Raw genomic sequence first — 24,520 nt, 5'->3', positions numbered from 1 at the left:
ACTGCAATAAGCCATAACCACTAGTATATCAGCTTTCCTGGATCCATGATTCCTAATGAAATATTAAGCCTGAGAGTGGTCTTAGGGATCACTGACATTTAGCACCAGAAATAGGACTTGTTAGGAGTGACGTCAACAAGATGGAGGGCTAGGAGGTCCCAATATTAGGTTATCCTACAAAAGCAACTACAAACTGATGAAAACAGCTTTTGAAAAGCTCTGGACTACAATGAAATCAGAAGAAAGCAATGAAGCAGCATAAACCCTGTAGAGTTTTTAAAAACGAGGATGGCTGCCAGAAAAGTATAGGAAGCATTTTACCTGTGACATCCCATCCCCTAGACCAGGGCAGTTAGGCACCAGAAAAGATGTCCTCAGAGGGATTTCCCCCTATGGGGAAAATAAGAGCAAGAGAACTCCAACAAGCTTCATTGCCATGGCTGTTTGCAGCTTTCACTACTGAGGATTCCCACAGTCTTCACCAACACTGACTGAACTCAGCTAACAGAGCTACCGAAAGTCCACACCACTGCAGCTCCTCTCTGGGGCAGGAGCTGTTGCTGCGGATGACACCTGGCCTCAGGGACCCTAGTCACTGCTGTGTCTGGCTCCCTGGATCTCAGGATGCCACAAAATCTAGCCATCCACAAAGCCAAGCTGCTGCTGCTCTGAGCCCTACCACTGAGTCCTAATCAGGGCTTTGACCTGCCATACAAGGGCTACTACTCTGTCTCCTGCCTTCCATGTCCCACCTTAGGGTTCTACCATGCCACAACCAGGGCCATGGCTGCTCTGCTTGTGTTCCACTCCCAGGATCCAGTTGCAGCTTTGACCTGCCGTAAATGGGGCTGTGCCACTGCTCTGTACCCTGCCACTGGGTCCCAAGTTGTAGCTTTGACCAGTCATAACTTGGGCTGCAATACCACTGCTCTGCACCCTACCCCTGGGTCCTAAGACAGGACTTTGACCTGTCATAAGGAGCCACCCTGCGGCTGCTCTGCACCCTGCCCCTAGGGTCCCGACACACATCTTTAATGGGCCATTACCAAGCAATGTTGCCACTGTTCTGCAACCACCCCTGGGTCCTAAATTGTGGCTTTGATCTGTCATCATCAGGCTGTGCTGCTGCAACCCCGTTCCCTGTCCCTGGGTTTCTGTCACCATTTGACCTGCCATTACAGGGCCACATGCTGCTGCTCAGCACACCGTCCTTGGGGTTCCAAGTCAGAGCTGTGACCCACCATAACTGGGGCAGGTGGTGCTACATCTGCTCTATACCCTGCCCCCGGGGTTGAAAGTCAGGGCTTTGAACTGTCCATCAGTAGATTGTGCTGTTGGAGCTCTGCAACAGCCCCCAGAGTTCAAAGTTGCTGCTATGACCAAACATCACTGGGGCCAATCTGTTACTGTTCTGCAACCGCCCCGTGGGTCCTAGGCCATGGTTATGACTTACCATTGCTGAGGCCAAGATGCGGCTGCTATAAAACTGAACCCTGAGGCCAGAGTCATCTATAAGAAGTACACTACTGTACTCTGGCTCTGGGTCCCAAGCCACTGCTGAACCCTGTCATCCCAGGAATCCTGCTGCTACTGCATTCCCCTTTACCCCAGGGCCTGAGTCAGTGTGGTGATTCCCAGGAACCCAGACCCCAGTTCCATGGGAAGTCTTCACGTGCCTGCACCAGTGAAACCAGTGCCACTGCCACTGTAAGTGTACCTGTGACCCCACGACTCAGGTGTTGTGTTAGCTCTGTGCGCACCAGGTGCCAGAATACCAGCTCCACTGATGCCCCAAGTGTCAGCACACCAGCCCTGTCATCAAGAGGGATTCCCTTGGCTAGAATTTTGACAGGCAGAAAAGAATAGTAGGATCCCTGCAGCTTTTGCCACCACTGTCACCCACATCTTCTAAAAGAAGATGTCACAATCTATGCTGATGTTGATCTCAGCTGACAGAGCTGCATGGAAAGGACTTTAGTGTGCCCTCCCTGGAACCAGAGACACTGCACCCTACCCAGCTGGCATATTCACAGTCATCTTTAGGTGATAATCTTTCCCCAGTGAAGCTAGTCTTTAAAAGCTGAAAAAGGCAACTGCTCCCTTGAATGCATGATTATCAACTCAAAGACATTAGAAACATGAAGAAGCAAGAAAACATGACATCACCAAAGGTACACAAGAATTTTCCAATAACTGACACCAAAGAAATGGATTTGAGTTACATGAAAAAGAATTCAAAGTGTTTAAGGAAGCTTAGCAAGATTCAAGTGAACACAGAGAGACAGCTAAATGAACTCAGAAGAACAATACATGAACAAAACAAGAAGTTTGACAAACTAGTAGAAATGATAAAAAAAAAGAACCAATCAGAAATTCCAGAGCTGGAGAATACAAAGATTGAAATGAAAAGTGAAATAGAGAAATTCAACAGTAGGCTCAATAAGGCAAAAAAAAAACAATGTATGAACTTGAACACAGATCCCTTGACGTTTTCCAGTCAAAGAAAAAGATGTAAGAATGAAAGAGTAAAGAAAACCTCTGTGACTTATGGGATAACACAAAATGAGACAATATTCAAATTATAGAAATCCAGAAAAGGAAGGGACAAAGGAACACAAAATATATTTAAAGAAATAAGGGCTTAAAACTTCTCTAAGCTGGAGAGAGATATGGACACCCAGGTACACAAAGCCCAAAGCTCCCCAAACAGATTCAACCAAAAGAGATCTTTACCAAGATACACTGCAAACAAGCTCTCAAAAAATATAAGACAAAGAGAGAATTTTGAAAGCAGCAAGAGAAAATGTATTCATGACATACAAAGAAACTCCAATAAAGCTATCAGCATATTTTTCAACAGAAATCTTGCAGGCCAGGAGAGAGTGAGATGATATATTCAAAGTGCTCAAAGAAAAAAAGAACTATCAACTTAGAACACTTTACCCAGCAACCCTGTCCTTTAAAAATGAAGGAAAGATAAAGACTTCCCCAGAAAAACAAATGTTGAGGAAATTTATCAGTAGACAGCTTTACATAAAATGTTAAAGGGAGTTAGTTCTTCAAGCTGAAATGAAAAGATATTAATCAGTAACATAAAAACATATAACATATAAAATTCACTGGTAAAGGTAATTATACAAATCTGAAACACTCTAAAACTGCAGTGGCAGTGTGTAAGTTACTTTGATCTTTAGCATACAGGTTAAAAGACAAAGCATCAAAAATAATTATAGCTACAATATTTTGTTAATGGACACAGAATATAAAAATTATAAATTGGGACATCAATAACATAAAATGTTAGGGGGGGAAGTAAATGTGTAGGACTTTTAAAATCAATTGAAGTTACAATGTTATCAACTTAAAATAGACTGCTATAACTGTAAAATGTATTATGAACAGCAGGGTAATCACAAAGCAAAGAACTCTGATACACAAATGATAAAAAGAATCAAATATACCACTATATGAAATGAACAATTCACAAAGAAAGCAAGAAAGAGAGGAAGAAAAGAAAAAAGAAACTATAAAATAATTAGAAAGCAATTAACCAGATGGTGATAGAATCTTTCATCATCAATAATTCCTTAAAATATAAATGGTTTAACATCTCCAATTAAAAAACACAGAGTTGCTGAGTAGATAAAAAAACAAAACCCAACTACATGCTACCTAAAACAGACTCACTTAAGCTTTAAGGAAACTCATATGATGAAAGGGAAGGGATGGAAGAGGATATTCCATGTAAATGGAAACCAAAAGAGACAAGGAGTAGCTATACTTCTATCAGACAAATAGACTTTAAGCCGAAAGTTGTAAGAATTGAACTTTAAGTTCAATTTCGACTTTAAGTCAAAAGTTGTAAGAGAAAAAGAAGGTCATTATATAATGATAAAGGGATCGATTCATCAAGAAGACATAACAATTGTAAATATATACACACCCAATATGAGAGCATCAAAATATATTAAACAATTGTCACCAAATATAAAGGCTGAAATAGACAGCAATGCAAGAATAGTAAAGGACTTCAGCACCCCACTTTCAACAATGGAAAGATCATCCATATAGAAAATCAACAAGACAATAATGGATTGAACTACACTTTAGAGCAAATGGACCTAACAGATATATACAAAAGATTCCATCCAACGGCTTCACAATACATATTCTTCTCAAGTACACACACAACATTCTCTGGGATAGAGTATATGTTAGATCACAAAACAAATCATAACAAATTTCAGAAGATTAAAATTATACCAACTATAGTTTCCAACCACTGTAGTATGAAACTAAAAATAACAGGAGTGAAGCTGGAAAGCTCACAATTATATAGAAAATAAGCAAAACACTTCTGAAGAACCAATGAGTCAAAAAAGAAATCAAAAGGGAAATCAAAAAATTCTTGAGACAAAAGAAATGGAAACACAGTGCACCAAAATTTATGTAATGCAGAAAAAGAAATTCTAATAGGAAAGTTGGCAGTGATAAATGCCTACATTAAGAAAAAAGAAAAATAAAGAACCTAATTTTACACCTTAAGGATCTAGAAAAAGAACACAGTAAGCCCACAGTTGACAGAAGCAAGGAGATAATATAGATTAGAGCAGAAATGAATGAAACAAAGATTAGAAAGACACTTTTTTAAAAAATCAACAAAACTAAGAGTTGGCTTTTTGAAAAGATAAAATTTACAAACCTTTAGCAAAACAAATTAAGAAAAGAGGAGAGGGATCCCCTGGTGGCGCAGTGGTTAAGAATCCACCTGACAATGCAGGGAACACAGGTTCAAGCCCTGGTCCAGGAAGTTCCCACATGCTGCGGAGCAACTAAGCCCATGCATGACAACTACTGAGCCTGCATGCTACAACTACTGAAGCCCGCATGCCTAGAGCCCGTGCTCTGCAACAAAAGAAGCCAACGCAATGAGAAGCCCGCACACCGCAACAAAGAGTAGCTCCTGCTTGCTGCAACTAGAGAAAGCCCACATGAAGCAACTAAGACCCAATGCAGCCAAAAATAAATAAACAAAATAAATTAATTTAAAAAAAAGAAATGAGGAGAGATGACTCAAATGAAATCATAAACAAAAGGGGAGAACATTCAAAACTGATACCACAGAAATATAAAGGATCATAAGGGTCAGTGAACAATTATACGATAACAAATTAGATAACTCAGAAAAAATGGATAAATTCCTAGAAACATACAACTTACCAAGACTGAATCATGAAGTAATAGGAAGTCTGAACAGATGAATAATGAACATGGAGTTTGCATCAGTAATCACAAATCTCCCAAAAAATAAAAGCCCAGGAGCAGATGGCCTCACTGGTAAATTCTATCAACATTTAAAGAAAAATTAATACCAGTCCTTCTTCTGAAACTCTTCAAGAATATAGAAGATGACAAAACACTCTAAACTCATTTTATTAGGCCAGTGTTACCAGGATACCAAAAAGCACACAACACCACCACAGAAAAAGAAAATTACAGACCAATATCTTTGATGAATATAGATGCAAAACTCCTAAAGAAGATATCAGAAAACTGAATTCAACAATACATTAAAAGGATCATACACCACAATCAAGTGGGATTTATTCCAGAGATGCCAGGATGGTTCAACATCTGCAAATCATTCAACGTCATACACCCCATTAACAAGAGGAAGGATAAAAATCATATGATCATTTCAATAGATAAAGAAAAAGCATCTGACAAAATTCAACATCCATTTCTGATAAAATCTCTCAACAAAGTGGCTATAAATGGAACATACCTCAGCATAATAAAGGCCATATATGACAAATTCACAGCTAACATCACACTCAGTGGAAAAAAGCTGAAAGCTTTTCCTCTAAGAACAGGAGCAACATAGGAGGCCCAACCTACCACTTTTATTTAGCATTGTATTGGATGTCCTAGCCAGAGCAATTAGACAATAAAAAAATAAAATAAAATAAAAGGAATCTAAATCAGAAAGGAAGAAGTAAAACCATCTCTATTTGCATAAGCATAATCTTATATACAGAATACCCTAAAGAGCAGTAGAACTAATAAACAAATGCAGTAAAGTTGCAGGATACAAAATCAATATACAAAAATTAATTGGTTTCTATACACTAATAACAAAGTCTCAAAAGGAGAGAAGTTTTTAATTAAAAAAATACGATTTATAACAGCATTAGAGAAATTAAAATACTAAAGAACAAATTTAAACAAGGAGGTAGAAGACCTGTACACCTAAAACTACAAGGCTTTGATAATTTAGCGCAATCCCTATCAAAATTCCAATGACATTTTTTACAGAAATAGAACAAAAAAACCTAAAATGTGTATGTAACAACAAAGACCCCAAATAGCCAAAGCAATCTTGAGAAAGAACAAAGCTAGAGACATCATGCTCCCTGATTTCAAACTATATTGCAATACTATACTCGTCAAAATGACATTGTATTGGCATAAAGACAAACACAAATATCAATGGAACAGAACAGAGTGCCCAAAAATAAACCCATGCATATACGGTCAATTAACTTACAACTAAGGAACCAAGAACACATGATGGGGAAAGGACACTCTCTTCAATAAATGGTGCTAGGAAAACTAAGAAGCCACAAGCAAAAGAATGAAACTGGACCACTTTCTTACACCATACACAAAAATCAACCCCAAATGGATTAAAAACTTGAATGTAGAGCTAAAACACAAAATTACTAGAAAAAATATAGGTGGTAAGCTTCTTGACACCAGTTGTGTCAATTAATTTTTTAAATTTGATATCATAAAGAAAAATCAATAAATGGCTTATGCGTAGCAAAGGAAACCATCAACAAAATGAAAATAAAACCTACTAAACGGGAGAAAATATTTGCAAGTCATATATCTGGTAAGTGTTTGATATCCAAAATATTAAGAACTCATATAACTTAATAGCAAAAAACCAAACAATCTGATTGAAAAATGGTCAGAGGATCTGAATAAACAATTTTCCACAGAAAATATACAGATGGCCAACAGGTACATGAAAAGGTGCTGAACATCACTAACCATCACAGAAATGCAAATCCAAACCACATAGAGCTATCACCTCACACCTGTTAGAATGGCAAGAAATAAATGTTGGCGAGGGTGTGGAGAAAAGAAACCCCCGTACACAGCGGGTGAGAATGTAAACTGATGTAGCCACTATATAAAACAGTATGGAAGTTTGTCAAAAAAATTAAAACTACAATCTGATCCAGCAACTAACTTCTGGGTATTTGTCCAAAGGAAACAAAATCACTATTGTGAAAAGAAAGCTGCACTTCCCTGTAGTTGCAGCATTATATACAATAGCCAAGACATGGAAACAATTTATAAATCCATGTATCCATCAATGGATGAATGGAAAAAGAAAATGTGATACACACAGTGGAATATTATTCAGCCACAAAGAGAAATAAATCTTGCCACTTGCAATAATATGGAAGGGCCTTGAGGGCATTTTGCTAAGTGAAATAAGTCAGTGAAAGACAAATACTGTTTGATTCCACTTATATGTGGAGGAAGGAAGGAAGGGAGAAAGAAACAGAGAAAGAGAGAGAGAGAGAAAGGGAGGGAGGGAGGAAGACAGAGAAAGAAGAAAGAAAGAAAGAAAGAAAGAAAGAAAGAAAGAAAGAAAGAAAGAAAGAAAGAAAGAAAGAAAGAAAGGAGAGAAAGAAAGGAGAGAAAGAAAGGCGTGAACTCACAGAGAACAGCAAGAAGTAGTAGGTGGGTAAAATGGGTGATGGTGGGCAAAAGGTACAAAATTCTGAATGAAAACAGAAATCAACCACAGAAAGAAAAATGTGAAAAGAACATAGAGAGAGAGAGAGAAAGGGAGGGAGGGAGGAAGACAGAGAAAGAAGAAAGAAAGAAAGAAAGAAAGAAAGAAAGAAAGAAAGAAAGAAAGAAAGAAAGGAGAGAAAGAAAGGAGAGAAAGAAAGGCGTGAACTCACAGAGAACAGCAAGAAGTAGTAGGTGGGTAAAATGGGTGATGGTGGGCTAAAGGTACAAAATTCTGAATGAAAACAGAAATCAACCACAGAAAGAAAAATGTGAAAAGAACAAACATGGGGAGACTAAACAACATGCTACTTAAAAATTAATGAGTCAACGATGAAATCAAAAAAGGAATCAGAAAATACTTCGAGGCAAACGAAAATGATAACACAATCTTACAAAATCTATGGGATACAGCAAAACAGTGTTAAGAGAAAACTACATAGGGATACAGGCCTTCCTCAAGAAACAAGTAAAATCTCAAATAAACAACCTAACTTACCACCTAAAAGAATTAGAAAAAGAAGAACAAACAAAACCCAAAGTCAGCAGAAGACAAGAAATTATAAGATCAGAGATTGAATAAATAAAATAGATTAAAAAAACCCAGAAAAGATCAATAAAACCAAGAGCTGTTTATTTTGAAAAGATAAAATCGAAAAACCTCTAGCCAAGCACACCAAGAAGAAAAGAGAGAGGACCCAAATAAAGAAAATAAGAAATGAAAGAGATGTAACAACAACCAATACCACAGAAATATAAAAAATCATAGAGAATACTATGAAGAGCTGTATGCCAAAACACTGGACAACCTAGAAGAAATGTACATCTCTAAAAACATACAGTCTGCCAAAACTAAGTCAAGAAGAAACAGATAATTTGAACACACCAATCACTAGATGTGAAAGAGAATGTGTCATTTTAAAATTCTGTCAAACAAAAATCCAGGACCAAACTGTTTCACTGGGGATTCTAACAAACAAACAAAGAAGAACTCGTAACAATCTTTCTCAAACTATTCTGAAAAAATGAAAGAGGAGGGAACCCTTCCAAATTTATTCTATGAAGCCACCATCACCTGGATACCAAAACCAGACAAAGACATTACAAAAAAAAGAAAATTATAAGCCAATATCTTTGATAAATTTAGATGCAAAAGTCTTCAACAAAATATTAGCAAACTGAATCCAACATGACATAAAAAGGACCATGCACCATGATCAACTCGGATTCATTCCAGGGCCAGAAGGATGGTTCAACATATACAAATCAATCAATGTGATATACCACATTAAAAAAAAGGAAAGGCAAAAACCACATGATCATCTCAATAGATGCAGAAAAAGTATTTGACAACATTCATTTATGATAAAAACGTTCACCAAAGTAGGTATAAAGGGAGAGGGAACATATTTCAACATATTGAAGGCCATTTACAGCAAAACAACAGCCAACACAAAATGAACAGTTAAAAACTGAAAGACTTCCCGCTAAATTCAGGAACAAGACAAGGATTCCCACTCTTACCATTTCTATTCAACATAGCATTGACAGTCTTAGCCACAGCAATCAGATAGGAAAAGAAATAAAAGGTATCCAAATTGGAAGGAAAGAGATAAAACTGTCATTAATTGCAGATGACATGATACTCAATATAGAGAACCCTAAAATTGCCACATAAAAACTATTAGAACTAATAAATGAATTCAGCAAGATAGCAGGATAAAAGACCAATATACACAAATTGGTTTCTTTACACTAATAATGATATATCAACAAGAAGAAGTAAAAAAAATAATCCCATTTGAAATGGTGTAAAAAAAAAATACCTAGGAAGAAACTTAACCAAGGAGATGAAGATCTATACATTGAAAACTATAAAACACTGATAAAGGAAACTGAAAATCATTCAATGATGAAATGGAATGCCCATGGATTGGAAGAATTAATATAATTAAAATGGCCATACTACCCATTAAATCTACAGATTTAATGCAATCCCTATCCAAATACCTATGACATTAGTCACAGAGCTAGAACAAATATTCCTAAAATTTATATGGAACAGCAAAAGACCCCAAATTGCAAAAGCAATCTTGAGACAGAAGAACAGAGCTGGAAATATCATGCTCCCTGACATTAGACTACATTACAGAGCTACAGTAATTAAAACAGCATGGTACTGGAACAAAAACAAATATATAGCTCAGTGGTACAAAATAGAGAGTCCATAAATAAACCCATGCACCTACAGTCAATCTTTGACAGAGGAGGCAAGTATATAAGATGGAGAAAAGACAGTTTCTTCAACAAGTAGTGATGGGAAAGCTGGATACCTGTGTGTAAATCAGTGAAATTAGAACACTCCCTCACACCGTATACAAGAATAAACTCAAAATGATTTAAACACCTAAATATAAGACAAGACATCATAAAAATCCTAGAAGAGAACATAGGCAAAACATTCTAGGACATAAATTGAAGCAATATTTTCTTAGGTCAATATTCAAAAACAAAAAAAATAAAAGCAAAAATAAAAAATGGGACCTAATTAAACTTAAAAGCTTTTGCACATCAAAGGAAACCATCAACAAAACAAAAAGACAACCTATCGAATGGGAGAAAAATATCTGCAAATGATGCTACCAACAAGGAGTTAATATCTAAAATATACAAGCAGGTCATGGAACTCAATATTAACAAAAAAAACAATCCAATTAAAAAATGGGCAGAAGACCTAAGTAGACATTTCTCCAAAGAAGATGCACAACATAACTAATTATTAGAGAAATGCAAATCAAAATCACAATGAAGTATCACCTCACACCTGTCAGAATGACTATCATCATGAAGTCCACAAATAATACATGTTGGAGAGGGTATGGAAAAAGGGAACCCTCCTACATTGTTGGTGGGTATGTAAATTGGTGCAGCCACTATGGAAAACAGTATGGAGATGCTTTAAAAAACTAAAAACAGAGCTACCATATGATCCAGCAATCCCACTCCTGGGCATATATCCAGAAAAGACAAAAACTCTAATTCAAAAAGATACATGAACCTCAATGTTCACAGCAGCACTATTTACAATAGGCAAGACATGGAAATGACCCAAGTGCCCATCAGGAGACGGTTGGCTTAAGAAGATGTGGCATACACACACACAAACACACACACACATATGTATGTATGTATATGTGTGTGTGTGTGTTTTTACACACACAATGGAATATTACTCAGCCATAAAACAGAATGACATAATGCCATTTACAGCAACATGAATAGACCTAGAGATTATTATACTTAGTTAAGTAAGTCAAAGACATTTAACAGATTCAAACTACTATACATAAAATAGATAAGCAACAAGGTTTTACTGTATATCTCAGAATTATATTCAGTATCTTGTAACAACCTATAATGGAATATAATCAGAAAAAATAACTTAATCATTATGCTGTACACTTGAAACTAACACACTATTGTAAATCAACCATAATTTATAATATTTTAATTCTTCAATTTAATAAATAAATATATATTTTTTAAAATACAAATTATAGTTATAAAATAAAGAATTCGTGGGGATTTAGTGTACAGAATGATAAATACAGTTAATAATACCATAATGTATATTTGAAACTTGCTAGAAGAATAAATCTTAAAAGGTCTGACCACAAAAAATAAAGCTTGTAACTACGTGTGGTGATGGATTTTAAGTAGAAGTATCGCAGTGATCATTTTAGTTTTATTATTGTAGTGTTTTAAAGTTATTAATAATGCTTTTCCATTCAATGATTACATAAAATCTATGCTAATAATCTATTCTATTCACCATTTTATTTAATAATAAAAAACTCAGAATATTGGGGGGAAATATCAAAAAGTATCACTACTGAAATTAGTGATATAGGTCACAAATATATAGTGAAAACATTATCCCAAACACACAAACACAGAATAAATATTTCGCTCTCAAAGGAATACAATAGATTCTAATAGTCAGAGGATATTACAAACTTTGAAACTTTTAATACTGTAAATAAATATCAATATACAGATATTATTGTAGCTGTAGCCTACAATCAACATTTTGGTTATTTAATGGAATTTCTACACTTTAGTCATGTGCATGCGTGAACACACACACTTGTGGACACCATAAACAAAAATTTAATAATCAACTCTAGTAACCAGTTACCTTGGCAATAATAACTTCCTTCTTCAGAATCTTCATAGCATAGTATTTTCCACTTGCTTTCTCTCGAACCAAAATAACTTTCCCAAAAGTGCCTTTACCTAGTAGTTTCAAATAGTCAAAATCATTCATTGTCTGAAAAATACAAATGAAAATACATAATATGAAACATTTGATGCAATTTATTTGTAAACTTATATGTATATATTTGCATTATCTACTCAAAATCAAATTTTACCAACTTCTAAGCACACTTAAATGATGAAGAATCAGAATGGCATTGGCTTTCTCATAACCAATCATGGATGCTGGAAATAATTTAAGCAATTCTCAGATAGTGGAGACAATAATTTTAAACGTAGAATCTCACAACTACTCAAATTATTAGTAAGGACAAAGGGAAAATAAAATCATTTTCACTCACTTCCAAGAACTCAAGTTTCTAAGGATTTAGTAGTGCCACTACTCCCAGACAATGTGACAATCAAAAATGTCCTCCACAAACATTTCCAAATATATCTAAGAGAAAAGGATTGAAGGGAGTGTTTGAGAATGTACTATATCAAAATAAGGATGGACTCCAAGAAAGAGAAAGATACATGTATAAGAAATGTTGAAAACAATTCTAGAGCCCAGTGCAAAGAAACAGAAGAACAACAGCAATATATCTTCTGAGAAAGCAACTGGTCCAATGCAGAAGAAGGAGTCATGGAACTCTAAGAATGTCTTTAATCTGCCTGTTTTCAGTTTCATTTCTCATTCCCATTTCTAAGCAGTAGGTGATTACCAGGATTTTGCCAAGCAGAATTACTATTGCTCCCCATAGCCCCCTCTATGAATGCTTTTCCTACTCTATTTATCCACAAACTTCCAAAATTTTGATAATGTTTCTCCACTAGTGTCCTTCCCTCATACAGCTTTTCATTTTTGTGGACTTGTCCCTTTTAAAAATTCCTCTGCTATTATTTTAATAGGCTTTTAGATGAAAGAGGAGGTATGCTCAGTTTATCATCTTAAATTTAAATTCAGTTTAGAGGGATTTAAAAATAACAATTTAAGGATCTGGGGTTTTATCCTACCAACAATCAGAAGTTATTGAAGATTTTTGTGCCTTTTTAGAAGTATTTCTTTCCTCTTTACCACCCATTTGAGGTAAATGTCAGAAATGTCTCAAACTGATGACCTCAGCTTCTACCTTAAGAAACTAGAAAAACAGCAAATTAAACCCAAAAGAATTAGAAGAAAAAAATAATAAAGATCAGGGCAGAAATCAATTAGGGACTTCCCCCGTGGTCCAATGGTTAAGAATGCATGCTTCCATTGCAGGGGGTATGGGTTTGATCCCTGGTCAAGGAAGTGGATTCCTACATGCTGTGTGCATGGCACAATGCGGCCAAAAAAAAAAAGAAAGAAAAGAAAAAAGAAATCAATTAAATTTTAAGAAGAAATAAAAGGAGACGAGGTCACGATGGCGGAGGAGTAGGAGGACGTGGAGTTCATCTCTCCCTACAAATGCATCAAGAATACATCTACAAATGGAACAAGTCTCACAGAGCTCAGGCTGAAAGTTAGCAGAGGACCTCGGTCACCTAAAAGGACAAGAAATCCCCATGTAACTGGGGAGGATGAAAGAAAGAAGAAGCAAAAAAGAAGAGAAGAGGTTGCCACATCTTGGGAAGCCCCTCATCGGCAGGGAGATCAGTTGGCACAGAAGGGGAGTTTCGGGGACTATTGGAAAAGAGTGCAGCACCTGGTCTGTGGCAGGCAGGACAGAGTGAGACCTACACAGATGGTCTGTGCCACAGCCCTGTGTGCCCCAGCCTGAGATGTGTGTCCCAGTGTGGAAAGGGGCTGGGTGCTGGAATATGGGGCTTGGGGAGCAAATCCAGGGAGAGGATTGCTGTTGGCTGTGAGGAGACAGCATGAGGAGACAGGAGTGAGGAAATCCACAACTGGGAATGCTTGTGGAGGAAACTCAGACTGCCATAGCAGGAAAGGGCCATTGTTAAGTGACACAGAAGGGGAGGAGCTGCCATTGCAGTCTTTCTCCCCATGAACTGGCCCTTGCCTCCCTGGGCACTAAGAAGGGCCCCCAAGGGGGCCAGCTCTCTCACGGCCTTTGGCTTCCCTACGTGCCTCATCAATGCCAGGGAAGGCTCTCTTGCACCCATGGTCGAGCACTACAAAGGGCCACCACCGGGGCCAACTATTTCATGCCCGCGGCCACCGGTTTCCCCATGCACCCGACGCCACCAGGGGTCCCGTGACTCTGGCAGCTACACAGCCTCCGAGCCCCCTCCTCGCCAGGGCAAGCTCATATGCTCCAGGGCAGCCTCACAAGCAGACCCACACGCAGACGTGGGGTTGTAACCACAGCTAAGCCCCAGGGGACATCAACTAAGGAAGAAAAGCTGAAATCTCTCCTCATAGCTGTGCAAACTGTGAAATGACATCTCCAAAACTAGCCTTGTAAACTCAGAGCCTACAGAACATCTGAACAAACAAGCAGTGCTCCCACAGAAAACACACGCTTAGCTTTAGCAGCTGTAGATTCTGTTGGCCCATACACATGTAGGTTGGGCCAGGCTAAGGATGGAGCATGCGCCATAGCACCAACAGTGGGTCCAGATACATGATTACTGCAATCCTGGGACCTGACTTCAGTGGATCTCTGTAAATTTAAGAAAACTGAAATCATATCAAGCATTTTTGCGACCACAACACTACGGGATTAGATATCAATTACAGGAAAAAAAAACTGTAAAAACCACAAACACATGGAGGCCAAACAATACGTTACTAAATAACCAATGGACCACTGAAGAAATCAAAGAGGAAATAAAAACACATCTAGAGACAAACGATAATGAAAGAATGATGATCCAAAACCTATGGGGTGCAGCAAAAGCAGTTCTGAGAGGGAATTTTATAGCGATACAATCTTAACTCAGGAAACAAGAGAAATCTCAAGTAAACAATCTACCTTTACACCTAACACAACTCAACAAAAAAGAACAAACAAAACCTAAAGTTAGTAGAAGGAAAGAAATCATAAAGATCAGAGTAGAAATAAATGAAATAGAGACAAAGAAAACAAAAGCAAAGATCAATGAAACTAAAGCTGGTTCTTTGAGAAGACTAACAAAATTGATAAACCTTTAGCCAGACTCATAAGGAAAAGAGGGAGAGGACTCAAATCAATAAAATTAGAAATGAAAAAGGAGAAGTTACAAATGACACCACAGAAATACAAAGGATCATAAGAGACTACTACAAGCAACTCTATGCCAATAAAATGGATAACCTAGAAGCAACAGACAAATCCTTAGAAAGGTACAATCTCCTAAGACTGAAACAGAAAGAGATAGAAAACATGAACAGACTAATCACAAGTACTGAAATTGAAACTGTGATTAAAAAACTTCCAACAAACAAAGGTCCAGGACCAGATGGCTTCACAGGTGAATTCTATCAAATATTTAGAGAAGAGTTAACACTTATCCTTCTGAAACTATTCCAAACAATTGAAGAGAAAAGAACACTCCCAAACTTGCTCAACAACACCACCATCACCCTGATACCAAAAGCAGACAAAGATAACACAAAAAAAGAAAATTACAGGCCAATATCACTGATGAACATAGACAAAAAAATCTTCAACAAAATATTAGCAAATCAAATTCAACAACACATTCAGAGGATCATAAAGATGGCAGACTACAAGGACATGGAGTTCGCATATCCTCACAACTAGGGCACCTACCATGTGGGGGACCACGGAAACCTAAGGGGACAGGAGGAACACCACAGCAACAGAGTAAGACGTGGGCGGGAGGGAGGAGGGAGAAGTGGAGGCAGGATGGAACTGGAGCCTTGGAGGGGCGGCTGGGGGAGGGAAGGAGTTCCCACTCTTGGGAAGCCCACCCACAGTGAGGGGATCAACAAGGATGGCGAAAGACTGTCGGGAGAACAAAGGATTGGAAGGGAATGCAGCCAGTGTTTCCCCTGCCCACTTGGGCCCCAGAAAGCCTGCTGAGGTCCTAATCATCTGATCTCTGTGGTTCCCTCCAGCCATGCTGAGTATAAGCCCCGCCCTCACCCAGAACCTTACCTCTGCACTTCACACTCCAAGACCCCCTCCGACCAAGTTAGGCCTAAACCTTGCCCCCGCACCTCCACCAAGTGCCTTACCTCTGAAATCTGCACTCCGAGGCCCTCTCCAGCAGTGCTGAATATTCAGGTTGCATGGGTCCTGAGCCTACGTCCCGCCCCCTGCCTCAACCTCGCTCTCAACTAAGCCCCACCCCACCCCCAGAGCCAAGGCCTTTTCCAGCATTTTTTTTCTTTTGAGGTTGTGGTTCCATTTTATTTTGTTGTTTCATTTTAATTTTTATTTTTTTAAATAAATTTTGAAATTTTTCTAATTTTATTTTATTCTTTATACATTGTTATTGTTCTGCTCATTTTGGATTTCTCCTGCCCACTTTTTTTTTTTCTGTTGTGGTTCTGTTTTACCTTGTTTTAGTTGTTTCACTTACATTTTTCTTTTTCCTAATATAATTTTTTCTAATTTTATTTTATTTTTTATTGTTTTTGTACTGCTCCTGTTTTTGAATTTTATTTATTTTTTTCTACAGCAGGTTCTTATTAGTTATCTATTTTATACATATTAGTGTATATATGCCAATCCCAATCTTCCAATTCATCCCACCACCACCAACCCCCACCAGCTGCTTTCCCCCCGGTGTCCATAACGTTTGTTCTCTACAGCAGTCACTCTATTTAGTCCTTTTTTCTTCTTCTTCTCTTTTGCCACACCATGTGGTTTGAGGGATTTTAGTTCTCAGGCCGGGGATCGGGCCTGAGCTCCTGTGGAGTGTGCGCCAAGCCCAAACCACTGGACTAACAGAGAACCTCAGACCACAGGAAATATTAATCAGAGGGCGGTCTCCCAGAAATCCTCATCTCAACACCAAGACCCGGCTCTAAACAAATGCCTGTAAACTCCAGTGCTGGGTGCCTTGGGCCAAAAAGCCAGTAAGACAAGAACACAGCACCACCCAACAAAAAAAATAAGACGACAAAAAAATATGTTACAGATGAAGGAAAAGGTAAAAACCTACAAGACCAAATAAATGAAGAGAAAATAGGCAAGCAATATGAAAAAGAATTCAGAGTAATGATAATAAAGATGATCCAAAATATCAACAATACAATGGAGGCACGGATCAAGGAAATACAAGATATGGTTAACAAATACCAAGTACAACTAAAAAACAAACAGTGAACAACACAATAATTGAAATGAAAAATACACTAAAAGGAATCAATAGCAGAATAACTGATGCAGAAGAAGGGATAAATGAGCGGGCAGACAGAATGGTGGAAATAACTTCTGAGGAGCAGAATAAAGAAAAGAGACTGAAAAGAACTGAGGACAGTCTCAGAGACATCTGGGACAACATTAAATTAACCAACATTCGAATTGTAGGGGTCCCAGAAGAACAGAAAGAGAAAGGTTCTGAGAAAGTATCTGAAGAAATTAGAGTCGAAAACTTCCCTAACATGGGAAAGGAATTAGTCAATCAAGACCAGGAAGCGCAGAGAGTCCCATACTAAATAAATCCTAGGAGAAACACGGCAAGACACATATTAATCAAACTAACAACAACTAAATTCAAAGAAAAAGTATTAAAAACAGTAAGGAAAAAGCAACAAATAACATAGAAGGGAATCCCTATAAGGTTATCAGCTGATTTTTCAGCAGAAACTGCAAGTCAGAAGGGAGTGGCAGGATATATTTAAAGTGATGAAAGGGAAAAACCTACAACCAAGATTACTCTACCCAGCAAGGATCTCATTCAGATTCAATGGAGAAATCAAAAGGTTTACAGACAAGCAAAAGGTAAGAGAAGTCAGCACCACCAAACCAGCTGTATGACAAATGCTAAAGGAACTTCTCTAGGCAGGAAATACAAAAGAAGAAAAATACCCACTAAAACAAACCCCGAACAATTAAGAAAATGGTAACAGGAACATACATATCGATAATTGCCTTGAATGTAAACAGATTAAATGCTCCAAGCAAAAGACACAGGCTGGCTGAATGGATACAAAAACAGGACCCATATATGCTATCTACAAGAGACCCTCTTCAGACCGAAGGACACATACAGATTGAAAGTGAGGAGATGGAAAAAGATATTCCATGCAAAAGGAAATCAAAAGAAAGCTGGAGAAGCAATACTCATATCTGATAAAATAGACTTTAAAATAAAGATTGTTACAAGACATAAGGAAGGACACTACATAGCAATCAAGGGATCAATCTAAGAAGAAAACATAAAAAGTATAAATATTTATGCACTCAACATGGGAGCAACTCAATATATAAGGAAAATGCTAACAGCGAAAAAAGGAGAAAAAGACAGTAACACAATTATACTGAGAGACTTTAACACCCCATTAACACCAAAGGACACATCATCCAGCAACAAAATAAATAAGGAAAAACAAACTTTAAATGTCACCATCGACCAGATACACTTAATTGATATTTATAGTACATTCCACCCAAAAGAAGCAGAATATGCTTTCTTCTCAAGTGCACACGAAAGGTTCTCCAGGATAGATCACACCTTGGGTAAGAAATCAAGCACTAGAAAATTTTTACCAATTGAAATCGTGTCAGACATCTTTTCTAACCACAACGATATGAGATTAGAAATCAAGTAGAGGAAAAAAACTAAAAAACACAAACACATGGAGGCAAAGAACTACAAAGCTAAAAAACCAAGAGATCACTGAAGAAATCAAAGAGGAAATAAAAAAATACATAGAGACAAAGGACAATGAAAACATGATGACACAAAACCTACAGAACTCAGAAAAAGCAGATCTAAGAAGGAAGTTTATAGCAATTCAAACTCACCTCAGGAAACAAAAAAATCTCAAATAAATAATCTAATCTTACACCTAAAGCAACTAGAGAAAGAAGAACAAGGAAAGCCCAAAGTCAGGAGAAGGAAAGAAATCATACAGATCAGAGCAGAAAAAAATGAAATAGAAATGAAGAAAATGATAGCAAAGATCAATAAAAACAAAAGTTGGTTTTTTGAGAAGATAAAAAAAAATTGATAAACCTTTAGCCAGACTCATCAAGAAAAAAGTGAGAGGACTCAAATCTATAAAATTAGACATGAAAAAGAAGAAATTACAACTGACACTGTAGAAATATACAAAGGATCATAAGAGACTACTACAAGCAACTGTATGCAAATAAAATGGACAACCTGGAAGAAATGGACAAATTATTGGAAAGATACAACATTCCAAGACTGAACCAGGAAGAAATAGAAAATATAAACAGACCAATCACAAGTAATGAAATTGAAACTGTGATTAAAAATCTTCCAACAAACAAAACTGCAGGACCAGATAGTTTCATAGGTGAATTCCATGAAACACGGAAAGAAGAGCTAACAACTATGCTTCTGAAACTATGCCAAAAAATTGCAGAGGAAGGAACACTCCCAAACTCGTTTAACAAATCCACCATCACCCTGATACCAAAACCAGAAAAAGATATCACAAAAAAAGAAAATTATGGACCAGTAACACTGATGAACATAGAAGCAAAAATCCTCAACAAAATACTAGCAAACAGAATCCAACAACACATTAAAAGGTCATGCAAAATGATCAAGAGGGTTTTATCCCAGGGATGCAACAATTCTTCAATATACGCAAATCAATCAATGTGATACACCATATTAACAAATTAAAGAAAAACCATATAATCATCAATAGATGCAGAACAAGCTTTTGAGAAATTTCAACACCCATTTATGATAAAAATTCTCCAGAAAGTGAGCATACAAGGAACCTACCTTAACATAATAAAGGCCATATATAACAAATACACAGCAAACATCATTCTCAATGGTGAAAAACTGAAAGCATATCCTCTAAGGTCACGAACAAAACAAGCATGTCCACTCTCACCACTATTATTCAACACAGTATTCAAAGTCCTAGACACAGCAATCGGAAGAAAAAGAAATAAAGGGAATACAAATCAGAAAAGAAGTAAAACTGTCACTGTTTGCAGATGACACAATCCTTTACATAGAAAATCCTAAAGATGCCACCAGAAAAATAGCAGAGCTAATCAGTGAATTGGGTAAAGTTTCAGGATACAAAAGTAATGCACAGAAATCTCTTGTATTTGTATGCACTATGAACAAAAGATCAGAAAAACAAATTAAGGAAACAATCACATTTACCATTGCAACAAAAAGAATAAAATACCTAAGGAGGCAAAAGACCTGTACTCTGAAAACTATAAAACACTTATGAAAGAAATCAAAGATGGCAAAAACAAATGGAGAGATAAACCATGCTGCTCGATTGGAAGAATCAATATTATGAAAAGGACTATACTACCAAAAGTAATCTACAGGTTCAGTGTAATCTCCATCAAAATACCAAGGGCATTTTTCACAGAATTAGAACAAAATATTTTACAATTTGTATGGAAACACAAAAGACCCTGAATAGCCAAAGCAATCTTGAGAAAGAAACACGGAGCTGAAGGAATCAGGCTCCCTGACTTCAGACTATACTACAAAGCCACAGTAAACAAGACAGTGTGGTACTAGCACAAAAACAGAAATATAGATCAATGGAACAGGATAGAAAGCCCAGAGGTAAACCCACGCACATATGGTCACCTAATCTATGACAAAGGAGGCAAGAATATAAAATGGAGAAAAAAGTCCTCTTCAATAAGTGGTGCTGGGAAAAGTGGACAACTACATATGAAAGAATGAAATCAGAACACTGCCTAACACCATGCACAAAAATAAACTCAAAATGGATTAAAGACCTAAATGTAAGACTGGACACTATAAAAGTTTTGGAGGAAAACATAGGCAGAACACTTTCTAACATAAATCACAGCAACATCTTTTATGACCCATCTCCTAGAGTAATGAAAATAAAAATAAGCGAATGTGACCTAATTAAACATAAAAAACTTTTGCACAGCAAAGGAAACAATAAACAAGACAAAAAGACAACCCTCAGATTGTGAGAAAATATTTGCAAAAGAAGCAACAGACAAGGGATTAATCTCCAAAATATACAAACAGCTCATGCAGCTCAAAAGACCTTTCACCAAAGAGGACACACAGATGGCCAAGAGGCACATGAAAAGATGCTCAACAGCACTAATTATTAAAGAAATACAAATCAACATCACAATGAGGTATCACCTCACACCGGTTCAGAATGGCCATCATCAAAAAATCCACAAACAATAAATGCTGGAGAGGGTGTGGAGAAAAAGGAACACTCTTGCACTGTTGGTGGGAATGTAAATTGATATGGCCACTGTGGAGAACGGTATGGCAGTTCCTTAAAAAACTAAAAATAGAACTAGTATATGACCCAGCAATCCCACTACTGGGCATATACCTAGAGAAAACCGTAATTCAAAGAGTCACAGGGACTTACTTGGTGGCACAGTGGTTAAGAATCCACCTGCCAATGCAGGGGACACAGGTTCGATCCCTGGTCTGGGAGGATCCCACATGCCATGGAGCACTAAGCTCGTTCACTGCAGCTACTGAAGCCTGCGCACCTAGAGCTCATGCTCCACAACAAAAGAAAACACCACAATGAGAAGCCTGTGTTACGCAACAAAGAGCAGCCCCCGCTCACCACAACTAGAGAAAGCCCGTGCACAGCAACGAAGACCCAATGCAGCTAAAAATAAATAAATAAAATAAATTAATATTTAAAAAATGTCACATGTACCCCAATGTTCACTGCCGTACTACTTACAATAACCAGGACATGGAAACAACCTAAATATCTACCAACAGATGAAAACATAAAGAAGATGTGGTACATATATATAATGGAATATTACTCAGCCAGAAAAAGAAATAAAATTGGGTCATTTGTAGTGATGTGAATGGACCTACCATCTGTCATACAGAGTGAAGTAAGTCAGATAGAGAAAAACAAATATTGTATATTAACACATATATGTGGAATCTAGAAAAACGGTACACATGAACCTATTTGCAGGGCAGGAATAGAGACGCAGATGTAGAGAATGCACCTGTGGACACAGTGGGGGAAGGGGAGGGTTGGATGAATTGGAAGATTAGGCGTGACATAAATACACTACCACCTGTAAAATACAGACCTAGTGTGAACACACTGTGGAGCACATGGAGTTCAGCTCGGTGGTCTGTGATGACCTAGATGGGCACGATGCAGGTGATGAGGGAGGGAGGGGATACATATAGCTGTTTCACTTCATTGTACAGTACAAACTAACACAACACTGTAAAGCAATTATATTCCAATTTTAAAAATTCGTTAAAAATTAAAAGGATCATACACCATGATCAAGTGGGATTTATCCCAGGGATGCAAGGATTCTTCAACATGTGGAAATCAATCAATGTGATACAGAACATTAAGAAAATGAAGAATAAAAACCATATAATCATATCAATAGTTCAGAAAAGGCTTTTAACAAAATTCAACACCCATTTATGATAAAAACTCTCCAGTTACTGGGCACAGAGGAAACATACCTCAACATAATAAACGCCATATACGACAACTGCACAGCAAACATCATACTCAATGGTGAAAAACTGAACACATTTCCTCTAAGATCAGAAAAAAGACAAGGATGTGCACTCTTGCCACTTTTATTCAACATAGGTTTGGAAGTCCTAGCCAGGGAAATCAGAGAAGAAAAAGAAATAAAAGGAATCCAAATTGGAAAAGAAGAAGTAAAACTGTCACTGTTGAGAACTTCTGCTGCGAGTGCCCTTGTCCTCACAGTGAGACACAACCACCCTCCACCTGTGAAGGAGACCTTCCAACACTAGAAGGCTTTACTGGTCCTTGTCCTCATAATAAGACACAACTGGCCCCCACCTCTGCAGGAGACCCTCCAACACTACCGGTCTGAGCCGCGTGGATGAAAGGCTCTTGGTGCTGCAGCCAGGAGGCTATGCTGTGCCTCTGACGTGGGAGAGCCAACTTCAGGTCACTGGTCCACAAGAGACCTCCCAGTTATAGCAATACAATCCTACCTTAAGAAAAAGGAAACATCTCGGATAAACTACCTAACCTTGCACCCAAAGCATTTAGAGAAAGAAGAAGAAAAAAAACCCAAAGTTAGCAAAATGAAAGAAACCATAAAGATCAGATCAGAAATAAATTAAAAAGAAATGAAGGAAACAAGAGCAAAGATTAACAAAACTAATCAATATCACTGATGAACATAGATGCAAAAATCCTCAACAAAATACTAGCAAACAGAATCCAACAGCACATTAAAAGGATCATACACCATGATCAAGTGGGGTTTATTCCAGGAATGCAAGGATTCTTCAATATATGCAAAATCAATCAATGTGATACACCATATTAACAAATAGAAGGAGAAAAACCATATGATCATCTCAACAGATGCAGATAAAGCTTTTGAGAAAATTCAACACCCATTTATGATAAAAGCCCTGCAGATAGTAGGCATAGAGGGAACTTTCCACAACATAATAAAGGCCATATATGACAAACACACAGCCAACATAATCCTCAATGGTGAAAAACTGAAACCATTTCCACTAAGATCAGGAACAAGACAAGGTTGCCCACTCTCACCACTCTTATTCAACATAGTTTTGGAAGTTTTAGCCACAGAAATCAGAGAAGAATTAGGAAATAAAAGGAATCCAAATCGGAAAAGAAGTAAATCTGTCACTGTTTGCAGATGACATAATACTCTACAGAAAGAATGCTAAAGATGGTACCAGAAAAATACTAGAGCTAATCAATGAATTTAGTAAAGTAGCAGGATACAAAATTAATGCACAGAAATCTCTGGCATTCCTATATACTAATGATGAAAAATCTGAAAGTGAAATCAAGAAAACACTCCCATTTACCATTGCAACAAAAAGAATAAAATATCTAGGAATAAACCTACCTAAGGAGACAAAAGACCTGTATGCAGAAAATTATAAGACACTGATGAAAGAAATTAAAGATGATACAAATAGATGGAGAGATATACCATGTTCTTGGATTGGAAGAATCAACATTGTGAAAATGACTCTACTACCCAAAGCAATCTACAGATTCAATGCAATCCCTATCAAACTACCACTGGCATTTTTCACAGAACTAGAACAAAAAATTTCACAATTTGTATGGAAACACAAAAGACCCCGAATAGCCAAAGCAATCTTGAGAACGAAAAACGGAGCTGGAGGAATCAGGCTCCCTGACTTCAGACTATACTACAAAGCTACAGTAATCAAGACAGTATGGTACTGGCACAAAAACAGAAAGATAGATCAATGGAACAGGATAGAAAGCCCAGAGATAAACCCACGCACATATGGTCACCTTATCTTTGATAAAGGAGGCAGGAATGTACAGTGGAGAAAGGACAGCCTCTTCAATAAGTGGTGCTGG

The 24,520-nt window shown here is 37.4% G+C and overlaps 1 protein-coding gene across 6 annotated transcripts in view; it reads right to left on the bottom strand.

The window, feature by feature from the left end:
* AKT3 (AKT serine/threonine kinase 3) overlaps positions 1–24,520 on the bottom strand; it is a 368,454-nt gene that overhangs the window by 138,424 nt on the left and 205,510 nt on the right. For all 6 annotated transcript variants that reach the window (XM_024754282.1, XM_024754297.1, XM_024754306.1 and 3 more), the window contains one exon: positions 12,011–12,142. In XM_024754282.1, the coding sequence (XP_024610050.1) occupies positions 12,011–12,142 (132 nt within the window). The remainder of the gene's footprint in view (positions 1–12,010; positions 12,143–24,520) is intronic.

This window comes from Neophocaena asiaeorientalis, unplaced genomic scaffold (genome assembly GCF_003031525.2).
Source record: "Neophocaena asiaeorientalis asiaeorientalis breed wild unplaced genomic scaffold, Neophocaena_asiaeorientalis_V1.1 scaffold524, whole genome shotgun sequence".
Classification (NCBI taxonomy): domain Eukaryota; kingdom Metazoa; phylum Chordata; class Mammalia; order Artiodactyla; family Phocoenidae; genus Neophocaena; species Neophocaena asiaeorientalis.
The sequence above is the reverse complement of the archived record's forward strand: the minus strand, read 5'-3'. Positions and strand labels throughout refer to the sequence as shown.